Source organism: Heterocephalus glaber, unplaced genomic scaffold, assembly GCF_053883595.1.
Source record: "Heterocephalus glaber isolate CG9 unplaced genomic scaffold, H.glaber_assembly_v1.0 deba00000071, whole genome shotgun sequence".
NCBI lineage: Eukaryota > Metazoa > Chordata > Mammalia > Rodentia > Bathyergidae > Heterocephalus > Heterocephalus glaber.
The window spans coordinates 35,688,811-35,707,343 of NW_028258137.1; the positions used below are offsets into that span (position 1 = coordinate 35,688,811).

At 51.7% G+C, this 18,533-nt stretch overlaps 1 protein-coding gene across 5 annotated transcripts in view; it reads left to right on the plus strand.

The window, feature by feature from the left end:
• Znf423 (zinc finger protein 423) overlaps positions 1-18,533 on the plus strand; it is a 319,020-nt gene that overhangs the window by 35,723 nt on the left and 264,764 nt on the right. For all 5 annotated transcript variants that reach the window (XM_087206814.1, XM_087206799.1, XM_021260944.2 and 2 more), the window contains exon 2: positions 17,891-17,950. In XM_087206814.1, coding sequence (XP_087062940.1) covers positions 17,891-17,950 — 60 coding nt within the window. The remainder of the gene's footprint in view (positions 1-17,890; positions 17,951-18,533) is intronic.

Genomic DNA, 18,533 nt, shown 5'->3' on the forward strand with positions numbered 1-18,533 from the left:
GTGGCTCCTCAGCACACAGCCAGGTGCCGCTGGAAGAGGCTGAGGCAGCGGACACCTGGAGGGCTGAGTCCCTGCCTTCCTGCACTGCTATTTGGCCATCTTGGAGGCTCAGCAGTTGAAGTTGGGGTGCAAGGATTGCTGCAGTGAATTGGCCAGTTGTCTGTTAAGCCAGCTTTGGATTCGCCTGATCACAGCACATGGGACACTGGGGTGGGAGGGGTCCTAGAGGAGCCCAGTCCAGCATTGTTCTTATACACACAGGGAAATAAGAGTCCAAAGAGGGCAAGAGAGTCTCCAAGGCCCCACAGCCCAGTAGGACCAGATTTGCAAGAGAGGAGCCAGGTGGAGTGGCAAAGTGAGCATGGGTACCCTGGTGGCAGAGGACTTTAAACAGAATACTCATAAACTTTTAAAAAACGTAAGTTGCTAGTGAACACAGGCACAAAATTAAAAACAGCTCCAGCCACCCACTTGCCCTCCCCTGAGGTCACTGCTGTTACTCATTTTTGGTGTCTTGTTCTAAAGTGTGCCCACACATAGGAAAGATCTTCCTTCCATACCCTGTGTCCCCTCCACTTTCTTCACTCTAGCCTCTGTCAGAAGTACATGGCTTCAGGACTTTCTAAGCTAACTTGTCATTGCTGTTTCATACCCATGCAAAAAAGGCCACCAACCACCAGAGTGGAACCTACCAGGAAACCAGCAACCACTGAGGAACAGCCTGGCCACTGCCCAGGGCCAGACCCCCACCCCTCTGCCCCAGGGCAGTGCCATTATATATTTCGCAAAAGCTCAGCCTTCTCAAGGTTTCTCAGGTATTAATGCTAAGGATGGAAAATGCTGTGCTGAGCCCAGGGCTCTGGACTTGGAGGCATATCAGCGTTGCCTGGGGTGCCCAAGTCCTGGAGTCACGGTGGGACAGCCTGAGGTTACCCTGGGGCTCTGGATATCTTACTTCCTCCTGCTGCTGTTTCCAATCCCAGGTCCCCTAATGTACTGCAAGCCTGCAATCCACCATGCCAACAAGAGGTGGCTCATCTGTCATGTGTGCAAGACATACAAGTTTATAGGACAGCTGGGGAAACTGAGGAAAACGGTTCAACATCTGCTAGCTGTGCTGCAGTCTATACAGTAACATTGGCTTTGCCCTCTTTCCTGTCTCATAGAGTCAGGTGACAGGTACTTGTACCCACAGAAAATAACGAAGTGGAGAGGATATGTAGATGCCTGACAGCCAAGACATGCTGGTCTAAAAATTTGGTGTGAGGATGGGATTTTAGAGTTGGATAGGCTTGGGTTTAAATCCTAACTCTGCCACTTGCTGACTGTGTGACCATGGGTGAGTGTCTTAACCTCTCTGAGCAGAGGTTTCCTCATTTGTGAAGAAGGATGGTTAAAAACTCCCCCACAGGGCTCCTAAGAGGCTCACATGAGTCCACTGTGTGCTGAACACCAGCCTAGCCCTTGGTGTCCATGTTTCTTGAAGTCACATGTGTGGTGTTGTCATGATGGTGCCCCCAGAGGTTCGCTCCCTGTGCACAGGCCTGGAGATGCAGGGGAAGGGGAAGTGGAAGAGGCGAGCAGGACAGAGGTCTGCACTCCTCCCATGGAGGCTGGCCCATGTGAGCAAATGGCTCTCAGCGGGGCACAGGGAACGGAACTTCCTGGTGGGCTGTGCCTTGCCCACCCCAGGCAGCTGTCCTATTCCCCGGGGATCCAGGCCGGGTGGCTGAAGCAGGATGGTCAGGCGGGGCCTGGGCAGCTGACAGAGCCTCCCGGAGGGTGGAGGCCAGCTGCGGCCTGGAGTGTGCAGAGAGCTGTCTGTTTTAACCCGTGCAGTCCTTCGGCCCCTAGGCTGGAGGGGGATGCAGCACCCTGTCGCTTTTAGCTAGACTAGGACTCCCCTCACAGTTCGGCCTGGGCTTGCTTAGCTGTTGAGGATGAATCCGTAGAAGCGTTCTGATTTCTGTCCTGGGAGAAACCAGATCAGCCCCTGTTGAGCATTCTCTGGGTGGCAGCTGTGGCAACCGATTGGGCCCCTCCCATCCCATTCATTTCTGGAACCAGCCTGGGTCCCCTGAAATCACTGGAGGTCCCAGCAAGGTCAGCTTGCACCTCCTCTTCTGCCTGGGCCTTGAGTTGCCCCAGGGGTCTCTCTGTTCAGCCCCTGCTCCTCCAGCAGCCTCAATGCCTCCCATGCCGACCTTCTTCCCCTGCAGCCTCTGCTGACGGAGTCCTCTCTGCTCCTTCTTGGAACCCTCCTGTTGTGACTTCTGCTGGTTGGTCCTGGTGTGACCCCTTGGGGCCACACAGCAAGTGCCCGCAGTCCCTCTTCCCCATGACAGCCCTTCAGATTCTTGAGGACAGCTCTCGGGGCCCCTTGAGCCTGCCTTCTTCCTGGGCTAACAGCATCTGTTCCTCGGCTTCCTCCTAAGATGTGGTATTGAGATGACCCCCAGTTACCCACAGCCCTGTGGGCCTGTGAACTTCTTGCAGCCAGTTTTCCAGTGCTGTCCACTGCACCTGAGGGCTTGGCACACCTGGGAGGCCCTGGTGCTCCGAAAAGGGGACACCTGAGTACATGGACAGCTGTCTGCCCTTGTGTTTCCCAAGGGACACCATGGGCAGCTATAGTTCTGTCAGTGCACCTGTATTTAAATTTTTTCCGTACAATCTGGGGGATTAAACAAGGTCACAAAGCAAAGGGTTTGGGATTAATTCATTTTAAGGGTGACTAGGGCCAGGGATTTAGCTCAGTGGTTCCGCTGCCTGCCTTGCAGGCGGAGGGACCCGAGTTCGATCCCTGGTACCAAAAAAAAAAAGGGTGGATAGTGGATGCCTGTCTGGGTGACAGAGGGAAGCAGGAGCAGGCTGGATCCCTGCCTCCAGAGAGTCCACTGCCCAGGCTGCCCAGGGCAGCCTGACATACTCAGGTGTCCCAGCTGAGGAGGGCCTGGGGGAGGAGCAGGGGGCCCAAGGGAGCAGGGGTTGTTTTATTCAAAAGACTGGGGAACCAACTTGGGTAGCAGCCACTCCGCCCCAACACAGTAGGGGTGCACTATGCAATGGAACAGCTGCAAGGTGGGAGCTTCAAAAGCTGGGAAAGGGGCTGGGGCAGAGGGATGGGCTAGGGAGGGGCTGGACACAGGATGGGGACTCAGGGCCAGCCCTTGGGACTGCAGCCACTGCAGCTGCCATCTCCAGCTGTGGAGGCTCCTGTCTTGTCATCCTCCTTGAGTGAGCAGTGTGGGAGCCATGGGGATGTGCTCCCCTTCCAGACTGTTCGCCCTGCCCTCGTGGCCACTTTTCCTGGCTTGCAAGCCCCTTTCTGGGTGTGTTTCCCAGGGTGGCCTAACCTTCAGTGTGCACATCCCTGGGTTGTGGAGGGGCAGGAGTGTGGGGTGCTATTTGCAGGGAGTGGCTCAGGGGGAAAGCTTTGACTTGTGGGTGTCCTTGTCCATGAGAGCAGGAGCCCTCCCAGGGGTGGGAAGAGCAGGCTCTGCTGCAGGCTGTGAGTCTGTGAATGTTGGGGGGCCAAGTGAAGGGTTGTGTTCTGTTTGCCAGGGGGTGCTCATGATGGTGGCATGCAGCGGGTTCCCTGTGACCCTGATGGATCCTCTTGGGAAGACAGTCCAGCGGAAGGCTCCAGTGTCTTCATCCCCATTTTCTAGAGCATGCTTCACATGCCCAGGGGTATGGAACACCAAACCCATATGGACAGGAGGCACATAGCTGGGGCATGGTGGTGCACACCTGTAATCCTAGCACTCTGGGAGGCTGAGGCAGGAGGATTGCAAGTTCAAGCCAAGCCCAGGTAACTCAGTGACTTAGAGAGACTGTTTCAAAATAAAAAATGAGGGCCAGGGATTTAGCCCAGTGGTTCTGCTGCCTGCCTCCCACGTGCAAGGTCCCAAGTTCGATCCCCAGTACCGGAAAAAAAAGAAAAGGTCTGAGTATGAGGCCATGAGTTCAACCCACGGTAAAGGGGCAGGGGGGAAGAAAAGGTAACATGCAGCAGGAATGTTTTCTGGTGATGTCAAGCCAGCCCAAAGTCTCACCTCTCCCTTCTGGAGCCGGGCGATGTCTCCCGGACTGGTGTTCAGGTGTGGAGTGAAGACCTGGGGCACAGAGCTGTTCTTGTGGGCTCACTCCTTTGCAGTGGTCTTTCTCTCACCTTCTTGGGGGATCCTGGTCCCGTGAGCCCGGAGCCTGGTAGGGAGGACCGAATGAGACCTGGCTGTAGGAGGTGGTCACTGTGGGCACATGGAGCATGTGTTCTAGCTGTGGCCTTTACCACCTCGCACCACGCAGCCCTCCCGAGGGCCTGAGCAAGAAGCCGCCCCTGCCAGCAGCAGGCCAGATGTGTCTTTTCGGATGGTGGAGGGGGAGCATCTCTGTGTGGGTGTCCTTGCATGATGTGTGGGCTGCTATGTTTTGATCGAAGGGAGCCAAACTGATTTTCCTGGCCCATCTCTCCACCATCCGAAGCAGAAAGTTAAATAAACACAGCCAAGTATTATCACAGGACGGGAGGAAAATGAACTCCTTCCCTTTGGGCGGCCCACATCTGGCAAGTGTTGGGCCTTTCGGGGCTGGGATGAGACAGATGTGGCTGGGGTAGGAAGGCCTCAGTGTCCCCCCTGTGCAGGAACATGCTTCTTTTCGGGGCTCCTTGCCAGCCCTGGGGCTGGTGGGGCTGCAGGCATCTTGCCTTCATCTGTGTCCCTTCCTGGGCCTTGCCTTTGGGCTGGGCTCCCCCGAGCCTCCCTGACGCCAGGCCATCCTGGCCCAGCCCGGGGCTGGAAGTTTAGACATGCAGTGGGCCACACTCATGAGGCTGAGGACCTGGCCCTGGGACAGGGCACATGCTGAGGAGGGGAATGGCTTTTTCCTTCATGCTTACATATTTATTTTATTGTCTGTTAGGAAAATGTTGCTTTCTGTGTTGGTTGTAAGATCTTTTAGAAAATTTGTTATTAGCACACCACACGTGAGATTCTGTGAGCAGCACGGCTCAGAGGGAAGCTAGAGGAAAAGGCTTTTAAGTAAAGAAGGGAGTTTATGGACAGAAGCATCCTTTTGCCTCTAGTGCTTCTGGCGGGAGTGTAGGGGACACTGTCATATCACCTGGGGAGGCCTGGTCACTGCTCTGGAGAGTGTCCAGGTGGGTGTGGCCCCCACCCTTCATAGAGGCGTTGTGTCCTGCAGATTTGAAGCCTGCCTTGGGAACGCACACTGCTCAGGCCGGGAGCCTGCCACAGTGGGACCAGGTGCTAGGTGGAGAAGCTCAGGGCTTTGAAGGCCTCCCCCCGGTGTGCTAACCACAGTGGGTGGGCGATGGGGCCAAGTTGGAGGGCACACCTGTGCTGATGAACGCCCCACCCCGAGTCAGACTTATTAAAAGTACCCAGTACTTAACCCATAAAGCATTACAATCACCCTCACTCCTGGGACATCCACAGGGAGTTACAAAAACCCTTGGAAATGGTGTTACAGTTTGTACCTGTGGAAGACATAGAGCTGCGCCTAAGAAGAAGGTAATGAATGACCACACACAGCAGAGTTGTTCTGTATGCCGAAACAGTGTTGAAATGGGGCATTTTGTGTTGTGTATTTTTACACCCCCCTAAAGGGATGGGAGAGAGGATTAATAAGAAAAAAAGGAAGAAGAGAGGGAGAGAGAAGTGGAGAACAGTTTTCCATGTACAAAACGAGATGAATCTGCACATCTGTGCACACGCATGAACACGCCTCCACCCCATGTGTGTATACACACACACATCAGTTTCCAATAAGACTCAGTTTTCTCTTTGCTGGTGTTTAAAATAAACCACATGTATAACGAGGCACTGACATTTATTTACAGTATGTTAGCACAGAGGGTAAGTTGTTAAGGGGTTGTAAAAACATATTAGTTTCTACTTTATGGGGCTTTTCTTCAAACGAAAGTGGAAAAAAGAAAAAGAGAGTAGGATCCTGGTCTTTTGCCCTTCTTCCTTGCTTCCTGAACAGATCTGGGCAGATACCTTACCTGGAGTAAGGGCCTGGCACCCCAGGCTACTGTGTCCAGGCCCTGCAACCCTGGGCACAGCTTCAGGGTGTGAATGCACAGTGGGCGGCTTCCATCCAGCCCTTCGGCGGGCTATGGCTGAGGTCCCTCCATGCATGGCTGCACTGGACTCTGCTGGACAGAGCTGGACAGCCAGTGGGCGGGAACCAGTGTTGCCACCGAAAGAGGATGTGGGAGCCAGACCCCATCGTAAATCCACATTATAGGTGCACGTTTTTGGTTAATGAGACTGTGCAGGGAGGACTGTGTGAAATGAAATCTATATGTTATTGAGGAATTAAGCCCAGGGAGAGATGGGATTAGACAGGAAGGCCTGGGGGTCCTGGGGGTCTTGGGGCCCTCTGTGTTATGGCCCAGGCAGACCATTTCCCAGAAAGGGAATTTCAGGAAATATCCCAGTTGTGAATGGATTTACCTGGGGCACAGAACAGTAATCCTATTTGATGTTGGCTATTTTATGCCAGGCACTAAGTTGAGCTTTTTACCTGGGTTATTTCACTTTGTTTTAAAAATGAGTGGCTATTTTATTACCCTGGATGGGTGTGGAAATCAAGACTCAGAGAGGTGGAGTCATTGCCCAGGGTCACACAGCAAACAGAAGGTAGAGCTTGTGGTCACCTTAGGCTGACACACCCAACACTGACCTCTACGGAGCCATCTCTGGTGTGTTTGGGAGAGAGGAGTCCTTTCAGCTTCCCAGTCAGTTTCTGCTTTTCTGAGATGACTGGGGAGGCTGGGGAGCCTGGCTAGTCAGTGGCTGCTCTCTGCTGGCGGAGAGAAGCAGGTGGGTGGGGTCATGAACATGTCAGCCACATTCAGAGCCATGTAGACCTACTCTTATTGCTTATATAATGAGGCCCACTTAAATAAATTAATATAGGCTCAGATTTCCTCATCTGTAAAATCGGCACCTGCCTTTGGGAGGATTAGGCATAAATGTGATCACATACGTGAAGAGCACAGTTCAACATGAGTCAGGAAAGGAGGTGATTGTAGTCACTAGTGTCTCTCATGTGTACACTTGTGGCAAGAACTGGAGGGTGGAGAAAGGAGAGGTGGAGGTTCTCCCTAAAGGGAGGAGTGTATATAGTTGGGAGTTGTAGGATCATGGCTTCCATTTTCCAGGCCCCTGGTTGTTGAGTTCTGAGTCACACATGTTAGAAAAACATCTCATTTGATCCTCAGAGCTGCCTTGCAGGATTGCTATGTACAGAGAAGTTACCTAGTTTGCCCAGGTCACACAGAAAAACTTGATGGACTGGAATTTCATCCTAAGGCATCTTGCTTCAACTCCACGCTCTGCAGATGAAGGTTGACTTGAATCTGAAGCCAGTGGAGTCCAGGAGAGCTTCTTGGAGGAGCTGTGTGGAGCTCTGGACAGTGATTCTGACCAGGAGAGCAGATAACCTGAGCCAGTGGCCAGGCTGACCTTGGGAGGCTTGGATAAGGAGCCCCTGCCCTGTTCCCACAGGCAGCTAGACAGGGCCAGGTGGGGCTCCCTCAGATTTCCTCTCATTTCCCTTTCTTTCCTCAGCCAAATCTGATTTGATTAGATTTTCCAAACTTCATCTTAAAGGAGGAAAGATTGAATCACACAGACTTTTTTGTGCACGTTTCATTCTTCTTAAGACAGGATTTGTGTATTAGTGGAAAAGAAAGTCAGATTTTTTTTTTGGTACTGGAGATGGAGCTCAGGACCTTGCACTTTCGAGGCAGGCACCGGAACCACTGAGCTAAATCCCCGGCCTGAAAGTCAGATTTTTAAACTGTGGTTAAAGTAGAAAGTCATCGTAGCTCTTGGCTGGTTCCTCTGCCCAGAGGCTTCTCTGGGGTCAGGACTGTGGCCAGAGCTCTGGGGCGTGGGCCGTGGGTGGCAGATGGTCCTTGCTGCTCAGGGTATTGTCTTCCTCTACCGCGAGGGCTCTGCCCGCTACGCTTTCTCCTTCGCCCAGGCCCGGGAAGCCTGCGCTCGCATAGGTGCCCGCATCGCCCCACTCTATCCTCTATTTCTACAGCAGGATTCTCATCATTTTTACATGCTTTTGTCTTGATCCAAGACTGGGATTCATTAGCATCCTCCATCATACCACCCATAGTTTGTTCATTCATTCATTCATGGATTCATTTTTCAGATCCTATTTTCAGCCCCCCAAAAGGAACAATAGTGGTTCACACTCCAGTGGTTGAAGCCCAAAGCCCAAGTCTCTTTTCTCATCTTTCTTGTAGTACCTAGCTTAGAATGGTGGAGTGTTCAATGCTTACCAAAGGAGGAAAAGGCAAAGTACACAGTGACAGTACGTCCTAAAAGCCTTTAAAATGGGCAAGCTCTTTGTTCTTGAAATCCTGCCTATGGGAAGTAATCCTAAGAAATCATGAGACAGGCTAGTGGCCCTAGGTGATGTGTGTTGTGGTGTGGATGCTCGGACAGTGGGAGACACCTGAAGTATCTTGGGCATCCAAGGATAGGATTGGTTCAGTTAGTCCTGGAACGTCCAATGGTGGGATTTAGGACCTCATTGGTAACGACAGTATCACTGTACGATTTTGATGGGAAAGGATGTTCAGTACATATTGCTGAGTTACAGGTTACAGGGCAGAATGTGTTCTTCAGTTATATGTCTTGTGGTGATGGCCTTGTGGAAAGTTGTAACAATTTACACAATGAGAAAGTTGTTTCTTTTACTCACATATATTTTCTGGGTTTCTATAATGTATATAGATTACTTACGTCAGAAACTTTTATAAAGAGACAAAAGATGCTAAATCTTGGAAACAGCAAGAAAAAGATAACTCGGAGGGCACTCTGTGTTTCTGACGCCCCAGGGACATGGCTCCAGCCCTTCTCTCCGCGCTCTACCCTTGGCTCTATCCCCCCATCCCGCGGTGGGCTCGCTGGGCATGTCTTTTCCCAGCCCCTCGTTCAACAGTGTTTTGTTTGGTAGACATTGGCCATGGAGGGAGTATTTATACTAGAGACAGTGGCAGCTGCTATACACCAGAGCCCTTTTCCTCCTTGAGAGCCACCTGTTACACATTTACCAGCACACAGCTCTCACACAGCTTCCCTTGTTCTAAGGACCCGGGAGACTCCAAAGATGAACTCTTCTCTCCTTAGGATGCCCTGGAGCTGCTGGCACAGGCAGGGACTTAACGGGAATCTTATAAATTCAGATCACAGGGAGGGGATAGTGAGAGAGCGAATTAGAATCATCACATCTTGTGTTGACTGACAAGTTGTTTAGTGCCGTGATTCTTAGCCTCTAGTATGCATCAGAATCACTGGGAGGAATCACAGATTCCTAGGTCCACCCCCAGCCTTGTCCAGGATGGGTCTGAGATTCTATACCTGTCACAAGCTTAGGGTGATGGTATCCTGGTGGCCTGGGCCGCCTGGGTAGCACTACTTTGCGACTCGTGCCAGAGCTTGGTGAGGGCTCATATGCTTACTCAGAGGTGAGGAGTGTTGTCCAAGGGATTGCAGGGCCTGACGGCTGGACACCTAAATGGCTCCCCAGGGGCCCAGACAAGCAGACTTTTTCTTCTTTGGGACTCTGTTTCCCTTTCTAAGAAATGTAGGCACTGGCTTTCATCCAGCAGTGAGGAAACTTTTATAAAAGCCTCAGGTGAGAAACAATTCTGGTGCAGGATGCAGTGATGGCGAACCTATGGTACGTGTGCTGCAGTGGGCTGTTTGTTATCACTGAAAGCTTTAAAAGGTTTGCCATCACTAGTGTAGGGGAAGGGCTATGCTGGCCTGGTTGAGACCAGCCAGGTGCAGGCTGCAAGGTGCATGCTCCTCCAGCCCCCAGAGGCTGCCACCTTCACTGGGCCCAGCTTCCCTTCCAACAGCTGGGAGGGACTCAACAGAAGACTTAAGATGTTTAATTCATGAAGGTACCTGGCTTTTGCCCTGTGTGTTTGCTTATTCCCAGTTCCTGATTTTGTTTTCCACTAGTGTTGACATGCCTGGTGACTCTGTGACATTATGTTTCCTTTTTTGCCTCTGGCCAGGCTGAGGCCAGGGCAGAACAAGGGTGAGTAGTGGGGGTTCACAGCTCCCTTCCTTCCTTCCTTTTATTTGCCTAGCCTTTCAGCTGGAGGTGGGTTTGGAAACAGCTGCACTGGCCTTGGGAGTTGGGGCTGGCTTCTAGACAAGTGCTGGGGCTCCCTGGGGCTCCCTGCCCCCCCCCCCCCGAAACTACCCCACAGCAGGGGCTGGAGGGTGGAGTGGAAAGGTGTCAGGTACTGCTCTGGTTCCCTGAAGGTTGGGTCTTCCTGCTGCTGTTGGTCAGACACCAGTATGTGTGCAGGAGTGTGTGCCCAGAGGTGTGGTATGTGGGGCCCTGCCCAGGTGCTTTAAGAGATGGGAATCGAAGTTCGATGACAAGATAGAAGCACAGTAGATCTCAACCCATTTTGTTGGGGCTTTTGAAGCTGTATCTCCAACCAATGAAGAAAAGTATCTGGATTGATTAGTAATGCTTGCAGTGGGTGCACGAGAGGGAGTCGAGGTGGGTGGGTAAGTCTGCCACTGTGTTCTTTCCCTGATCTAGTAAAGAAGCCCTTTTTTGTAGTATTTAGAGAAAACTTAACACGTTTTGCATTCATTGTCTTTACACACCACTACCATCAGCTTTTTTTGTTGTTGTTGGGGAAGAGCAGAAGAGAGAATGTGAAGTTCTGCAGAGTTGCCCTCAGTGAGCTTTGCTGGCTCTGTAGCTGCTGCTCCACTGGAGACATCTTCTAGTCCTGTTCCTGTGGTGTGCATTTGGAGGCTGCAGGGGGATGGTGGGAAACAGGGTGATGATAGGAGTGTGAGGGAGATGAGCTGGTGCAGAAGCTGAGCCTCTAGAGTGTGACCTCCAGATGGTCCTGTCCCTTCACTGTGGAGGGGACTGGAAGGCCACAATGCCCAGGGATCCCTGGTTCTATACTGGTCTTCTTGTGGGTGGGTTAGGGGAATCTCAGTGGGAACCCTGATCTCAGTATTCAGAACTCAGCCCTCCTCTCTTTCCAGGCACAGTGAAACCTCCACAGCCAGCCAGGACCCTGGGGGCAGGAGGGCAAGCTTGAATTATCCCAGCAATGCGAGCCACCATAGCTTACACAGTTACCTTCAACCGACTGCTTTAGGGAGTCTCCCCATTTTATAGAGGAGATTGAAGGTCAGAGCAGATCAAGTACAGTTGTCCTTTGGTGTCTGTGGGGAGATTGGTTCCAGGACCTCCACGGATACAAAAATCCCTGGATGTTCAAGTCCCTTACAGGAAACTGTAGGATTTGCATATAATTTACACAATCCTTCAGTAGATTTAAAATCATCTCTAGATGACTCAATACCTAACACAATGTAAATAAATTTGTAAATAGTTGTTATACTGTATTGCTTAGGGAATAATGACAAGAAAAAAATGTCTTTACGTGTTCAGTACAGGTGCATTTTACCCCCAAATATTTCCCATCCAGGGCTTTCTGAATTCATGGATGTGGATATGAAGGACTGACTGCATTTTGCTTGAGATCTAGTGCCCTGTGCCACACAGATGGGGTGTAAACCTGGGCATCTAAATTCCAAGGCCCTCTCCTCGAACCCCTGCTCCTGCAGCTTCTCTCCATACAGTTTTTCCTAGCTCATCTGTATAGCTAGAGGAGCTCTGTTGGGTGGTTTTGGAAGGGTCACCTTTCCTGTAAGAATGGACCAACTTCTCTTTTGGACTTCCTGGTCTATTGCCAAGTGTCTTCCTGTTCTCCCTGTTTTATACATAGCAAAGGAAAGAGAGAAAGGGAAGCCAATGGCCAAGCAAGATTTAGGCTCCCAGCTTCTGGGGCTGGGAGTGGCCAGGGAGATAATGTATGAGAAATTTCCAGCAGCATCAGGAGGTGTGCTATATAGGTTGGTCCTGAAGTCAGCAATTAAGAAAAAAAGTCAGATGTTGTCAAAAGTGCCCTCAAGGACCTGTTAGGAATGTACTGACCTGGAGACCCAGTTATACTCCTTGATGGGTCTGTGCAGCAGTCTCCTCCAGCTCTGCAACAGCTGCTTTGGAAAACATTTTATTTTTTGAAAGCATGAGGTTAGAGAGAGGCTGGACGGCTCATGTCTAAAAAGTAGGTTTCTTTAAATACTAGCCCCCCCCCCCCCCCGCCAAGGAGAGGCCTTCCGTGTTGGGGACTGTGGACAGAGAACCAGGGACTTGCAGGGCACCCTCAGCCTTGGTGCAGGAGAGGAATTGCGGGTGGTCTTTGTGGTCATTTAAACAGAGAGTCTGAGGTCAGGGCGAATCCTGAGCATTAAGGACAGGGGCTATCATGTGACCTTGTCACCATCTCTTGGCTTCTCTGAGGGTTTCAGCTCTAGCTGCAGACCCCCTTCCCCAGTCCTGCCCATAGCCTATGTGTCCCCACCTTCAAGGAGCCTGGACAGCGTGCGTCAGGGGACTAGGTTTGTTTGCACTTGACCGTGGTCATTCTGCCCAGAAGTGTGGGCATTCATATTCAGGATGGGCCTTTGGGTCCTTGGAGCCAGCTGAGCAGCAGGCCTGGTATGATTTGGATTGGGAACCTGGAAGGGCTTCTGGGCCTCTGCCCCTGCTGGAAGAGCCCTCTGACTTTTGCACCAGCACTTTCCTCTCTGTCTCTCATTCGCCTCCTGATGCTGTCTGTCTTAGGAACTGTCCCATGTGCTTTCTCCTTCTGCCAACCCAGGAGGACCCAGTCCTTCTCCAGATTCAGCAGTTGTATTGGGGGCCCTATTTCCTCAGCCCCTCACCTTTCTTTTCTGTTGCCCTCTCCAGCTCCATCTCTTCTGCCTCTTGAGGTGCTGGCGAGCCCCCTGACCCTCCTGCTAGAGGGCTTTGCTCTCCAAGCCATGGGCAAGAATGCTGTTTCCCCATATGCTCAGTGATGGTGGAGAGGGGACTGTTTGTGTCCGCTTAACACCTTGCGCAGTGCCACTAGCCCACAGCCAGGCGCACAAGGCCTGGGGTCTGCCTGGGATCTCCAGCGGGTGGCAAGGCCCATCCCACTCTCAGAGGAAGAGAGCTCCGGCTACTTATGCACCTGGTGTTGAGCTGGGGGGATAGGCTTTGGTGGGGCTCATATATTCCCATGGCTCTGATAGCCATCCACAACTTGTCTCGAGGTCTCCCAGACCTGAGAGAGAAGGTGAAGTTCTGCTCTATCTGAAGCTCTGACAAAGCCTCAGGGTCTTTCTTAACACTCGCCAGGATGTTTTTTTTGGTTTGTTTTTTGTTTTAGATAGAGTCTTACTATATTACTCAGACTAATGTTGAACTCCTGATCCTCCTGCCTCAGCCTCCCAGGTAGCTGGGATAACAGGTCTGTGCCACCATGCCTGCCTTGAAGGGTTTTCTTCGGCAGCCTTGTCCCGGGGCTGTAGCTGGATGATCAACTTCAAGACAGCTGGAAGATTTTAAGATCAGACTCTTCTTTATCCCTGGCCCTACTCTGTCCCTGCCCTCCAGGGATGAACAGCTCTCAGGCCCAGTTAGATGTAGTCTGAGTAGGAGCCCCTGGCTGGACAGCAGTCCCTCCCACGGGGCCACCTTGTCATTGTGGTGACACTTGGCCTGGGCCAGTGTCATGCACTGATGGCAGTTCCTGTGGTGTAGATGGGACCACTCCCTGCTCCACCCTGTAACTGGGTTGCCTGGCCAGGGTTTTTGTTTTTTTGTTTTTGGTACCAGGGATCCAACTCCCGTCCTTGTGCTTGCAAGGCAGGCAGTGGAACCACTGAACTAAATCTCTGGCCCTAGCCAGGGTTTTTGTTTAGCACCCACCCAACCCCAGACGTGAGGGGCTTTTGCTCAAGGCTAGGCAGGTGTGGGCACTGCTGGGAGTGGGATTGGAGCACAGAGCCAGTGTGACTGAAGGGGAAGGGAATGGGCAGCTGTGGCGTGGAGGGACAGTGTGGGTCCATGACCGCCTCTTTCCCTGTCTGGTTCAGAGCACCTCAGTCCCCAGCAGACTCCCAGGCTGTTACCATGGGCCCGGTTTGTCTACTCATTCAGGTTTTGTTGAGTGCCTACTAATGTCTCTGCACTGAGCTGGGCCCTGGGACCTGGCAGCGAGGGAGACTGAGCATTGGTGAGGGAGGCAGATGGCTACCATGAGCACCTATAGGTGGGTGGAACATGGGACAGGTGTTGAGGCTGTGAATGAATGGGCTGGGCAGGGAGTCAAGACATAAGCTCAGCTGTGGAGTTGTGAACAGGAGGTGGTAGATGTGGTGAGGACGGGCAGGTGCAATCCCCACTAGGCCTTGTGACCATGGCCAAGTCCAGAGCCATTGCGTGTCTCACAAGTTTTTGTGCACACATGAGCCTGCAGATGCTCGCACTTGCACTTGGACAGAGCATACCTGAAATCTATCAGCCCCAGCAGGGAGCTTGGAGGCCAGAAGCTGAAACAATTTGAATCTTTTTGAGACAAAGAACATGAAGCGCCCCTGGCCACCCAAAGGTGGCCAACAGGAGAGGAGATAGGATGGAAGAGACTTTGAAGCAGAAAGCGATGGTGATCTTAAATAGGTAACATCTTACTTTTGCAAATGTCACAAAAAATAAAGGGCTGTGGGAGCCCTGGGGTCCTTCCCAGTGCCACAGTGGAGCTTGTGATAGGCTCAGGAGCTGGAGCTTCATTAAGTGTCACAGTGAGTTGGCCTTTGCCATGTGCCCCTTCCCCATGCATTGACACTTGTCCTGGAAACACTCTCAGGTACAGACTTTTGGTTTCTATGTGCACACACTTGCTTTGTGCACCCTCGTTTCCCTGTACACTCTGTGATATGGACACACTTATCTTGGGTACAGCCTTGTTCACATGCTAGCCTTCCTGGAATCACACCATTACCCTGTCTCGTACCCTCAGCCCTGGGCACCCACACTGTGCTTACAGACTGGTCCCAGACACCCATTCTCCTTACAAATGCCTGTCACTTATAGGAGTGGATGCTTCTTTTCTCTGAGACAGGGCAGGGTGAGGTATGCACCAAGTCTCATAAGTTGAAGTCTCTGGAAAGTGCCTCACCCCTTTGCTGGTGGCCCTTCCTTTCACTGTGCCCTCTGCCCTTGCTGGTCATGTCAGCATTGAAGACCCAGCCTGGACAACAGAGTTCCACTGGGGCAGGGAAACCACTGTACTCTCACAGTGTCAGGTGGCACAGGGCCTTGGGGTGGACTGGGGGTTTGTATGTTTCTTCTCATCAAGACTGTGTAAAGGCTGATGTGTTTATACTTTAAAAAAAACAGAATGTGGTCAGGATGTGCAGTAGAGTGGAGGGATGTCATGGGCGGTGGGCATGCAGGCTTCACTGTGCAGGAACTCGATCAGGGACCATGGAAGGGGTGCAGTCTGCAGTCGCTTGGGTGGGGAGCTCAGGAAGTCAGCAGGGAGGTCGTTGCTCTGACTCCCCCACCCAAATGGTTTTGGGCCACTGTCCCCCTCTTTCCCTCTCTACAGCCTGTCTGGAGTTCCTGGTCCCCAGGACAGAGCCTTGACTCAGAAAGGGCCTCAGAGTGGTGGATGTGTTCACATTGTGTAGCCCATTGTGGCTGAGGCCTGGTCTCTGCAAGGGATGCACTTCACATCCTGGGGACCCTTTCAAGTCTGTGGCTCAGGTCAGACTTCTTCACTAACAGCTTCAGATGGGTGCAGGCCTGGGGTGCACAGAGGGGAAAGGGTGAACTGTGTTGTGCAGTGATGCAATGATGTCTGTCACTGCCGAGGTGGAGACCTTGGTGAGAGTGACAGCAAAATGGCAGCATGATGATCTTGCAGACTGTTGGCAGTCCCTTCACAGAGTGCGGCGTGCGCGCGCGCGCGCGCGTGTGTGTGTGTGTGTGTGTGTGTGTAAGATGATACATGAAAGATGCTGGCCTCTAGGTGTGTGGCAGGGAGTGCTCCTTTCCAGCATGGCTCACCTCTGATGTCTCGGGGGTCTTCTGGTTGGAATCACCTTAGCAAATAGTGTCAGTTTTGTCTGGCATGAGGTCCTGATTCATTTTTACAAAGCTGCATAGTTGAAAACCCATCCCAGCTGTAACTAGCTGAGTAAAACAATAGCTTCAGTCCCTGCCCAAGTTGTCTCTTCATTTCATTGTCTTGATTTCGAGTTTCTATATTCTGGATAAAAATTTGGGAGAGAGAGAAATGCAAACTTCGTCTTCATCAGTGTGGATGTTCCTCTTGCATGTGCCATGTCTGAGAGTTCGAAAGACCCAGTCTTCGAGGCTCTGGTGGGGAGGAAGACCAGGGGCGATAATCAAGGGGGACATGTTTCGGGACTGCTTGAGTCATGGTACCAAACCTACCTGAGTACTTGGGCCAGCACCAAGCAGATGATACCCTGACGTTTACTGGGCAGATGCCCTATGCAGGTACAGTGCCAGGGGTGTATAGATGCCATCCCACTTAATCCTGCCAGCAGCATGTGGTCTAGGTACCACATCACATCCATTTTTGAGATGGGAAAGCAGAAGCTCAGAGTTTAATTTGTTTAGCTTGGGTTCTGCCTGTGGCTTGCTTGCTCCTCTCACTGGTTGGCTGCCCAGTGGGTCGGGGTTGATGCTTTCCAGTCTGGAGTTGCTAGGACAACATCCTTGGTGCCCTTGTTTATAGTAGTTTCAGAAGCAGCTGTCGAGACCAAGAATCCAGGGTGCGAGTCCATACTCTGCATGGGCTCTTACCATGTCCTTTCCCCCCTCTGAGAATGTGCTGAGGATTAAGCCAAGGAATGGCTGGAAAGCATTGAGCACAGCGCCCACTCACAGAGCACCTAGGTGGTGCCAGCAGTAGTGTCGCCAGTGAAGAGAACTGGGCAGCTCGTGGTCACTTCAGCCTGCACATGTGTAGAGCTGCAAGAGCCTGTTAAATCTGAAAAATACCATGTGTGCATATTTTTGGCTTAAACAAAGTTCCATTTACAAAGTCCATAAGCCAGCTTTAATATTATTACATGCCCAGACTGGGACTAATTCCAGGACAAGAGAGCTATTATGCTGTAGAGTGTTTCTCCTGTGGTCTACTAGTGCCTGGCCTCCACCAGCCTGGGCTCTTGTGCTGGGTGTGGGGTGGACAGGACACCCCTCATTCTGCTGAGCCTGGGGTGAAGTGGGAGTGGTGAGTTGCTTGCCATTGTCACCAGCCTGTGAGATATAGGGCTCAAACCCATGGACCACGGGGCAGCTGACCTCAGCCTGTCCTGATGTCTGTCTGCAGGTCCTGTCTCAGCATGGGGACTAATACCCTGTGCTTCCCCAGCCATTTCAAACTTCTTCATTCCTTGGAGAAATGGAGAAGTCCTTGGTATCTCAGGGGTGGTCTATGTGGCACTGGGAAGGGGAAGATGTCTACAGGATCCTGGAACATTCTGAGTCTTCGCTTTACTCTTGTGAGAAACAAAAGGCTTCATATTGAGAAGAAACTGACTGTAGATACTAATGGACTGTAGCACTGAGCAGAGACAGATTCTGATGTTTTGTGTGGTTTGAGACAGTGCTATGATTGATTAGTGATGTCTGCCAGGGTCACAGGGATAAGGAAACAGTAACTGACACAGCACTTGTTTACCATTCAAGTCTTATTCCAATCATTGTAAGTCTTTTTGAAACCAAAAAGTCCTCTTTGATACCAAAAAGTCCTCTTTGATAGGCTTTACCACCTCTTCCTTGGGAGTGGATATTATCCTATTTTATATAAGGACCCCCACCTATGTTCTGACATTCTTGCCCTGAGCCCCACCCCATGAACTCCTATGTGTGCAGTCTCCAGACTCAGACAGATCTCTCTTCTCTCTTTCAGTTGAAGAGGGGGAGGCCTCTGACTTCTCGCTGGCCTGGGATTCCTCCGTGACAGCAGCAGGTAAATGCCCAGGGGCACTTGGGGGAGTTGCTGGGGTCCTGGGGGGCCTGGCCCAGAAACTCAGAAAGCCACCCAGCTGGTTATGGAAATGATATTCTTCGTGTCACATTCCTGTCTCTGGTCCAGACTACCCCATGCAACATGATTTTATATCAGTTCCATATGGCCAATAAAATCTATTGCATACAGAGAGTAATGTGCCCTTCTCTTCCCAAGGGCCACATTTTCTACTTGTGGGCACAATTCCAACGGGCGGCAATTTCTCCCATTGCACAGGGCTCAGAGCTCCTCACCGTGGGTGCTGCTGTACGTTCTTTCCAGTCTAACTGTATAAAAGCCAGTTTAACGGGACACTGACCCTCCAGTCTAAATCACAATCCCTGGATTTCTCTTCCTGGAAAGAGCTGCCTTGTCCTCTCAGCTCTGGCAGACCTGTGCTCATGCCTCCAAGGGGGAGCTCAGACCATTATGGGGTGATGGGGTGATGTGACAGTTGGGCACTTGGTTTTCCACATCAACTCTTTCTCTTCTTGGCAGCTTGGTTTCCTGGCTGTAAAAATAGGTTGAACAATGAAGGTTTTTA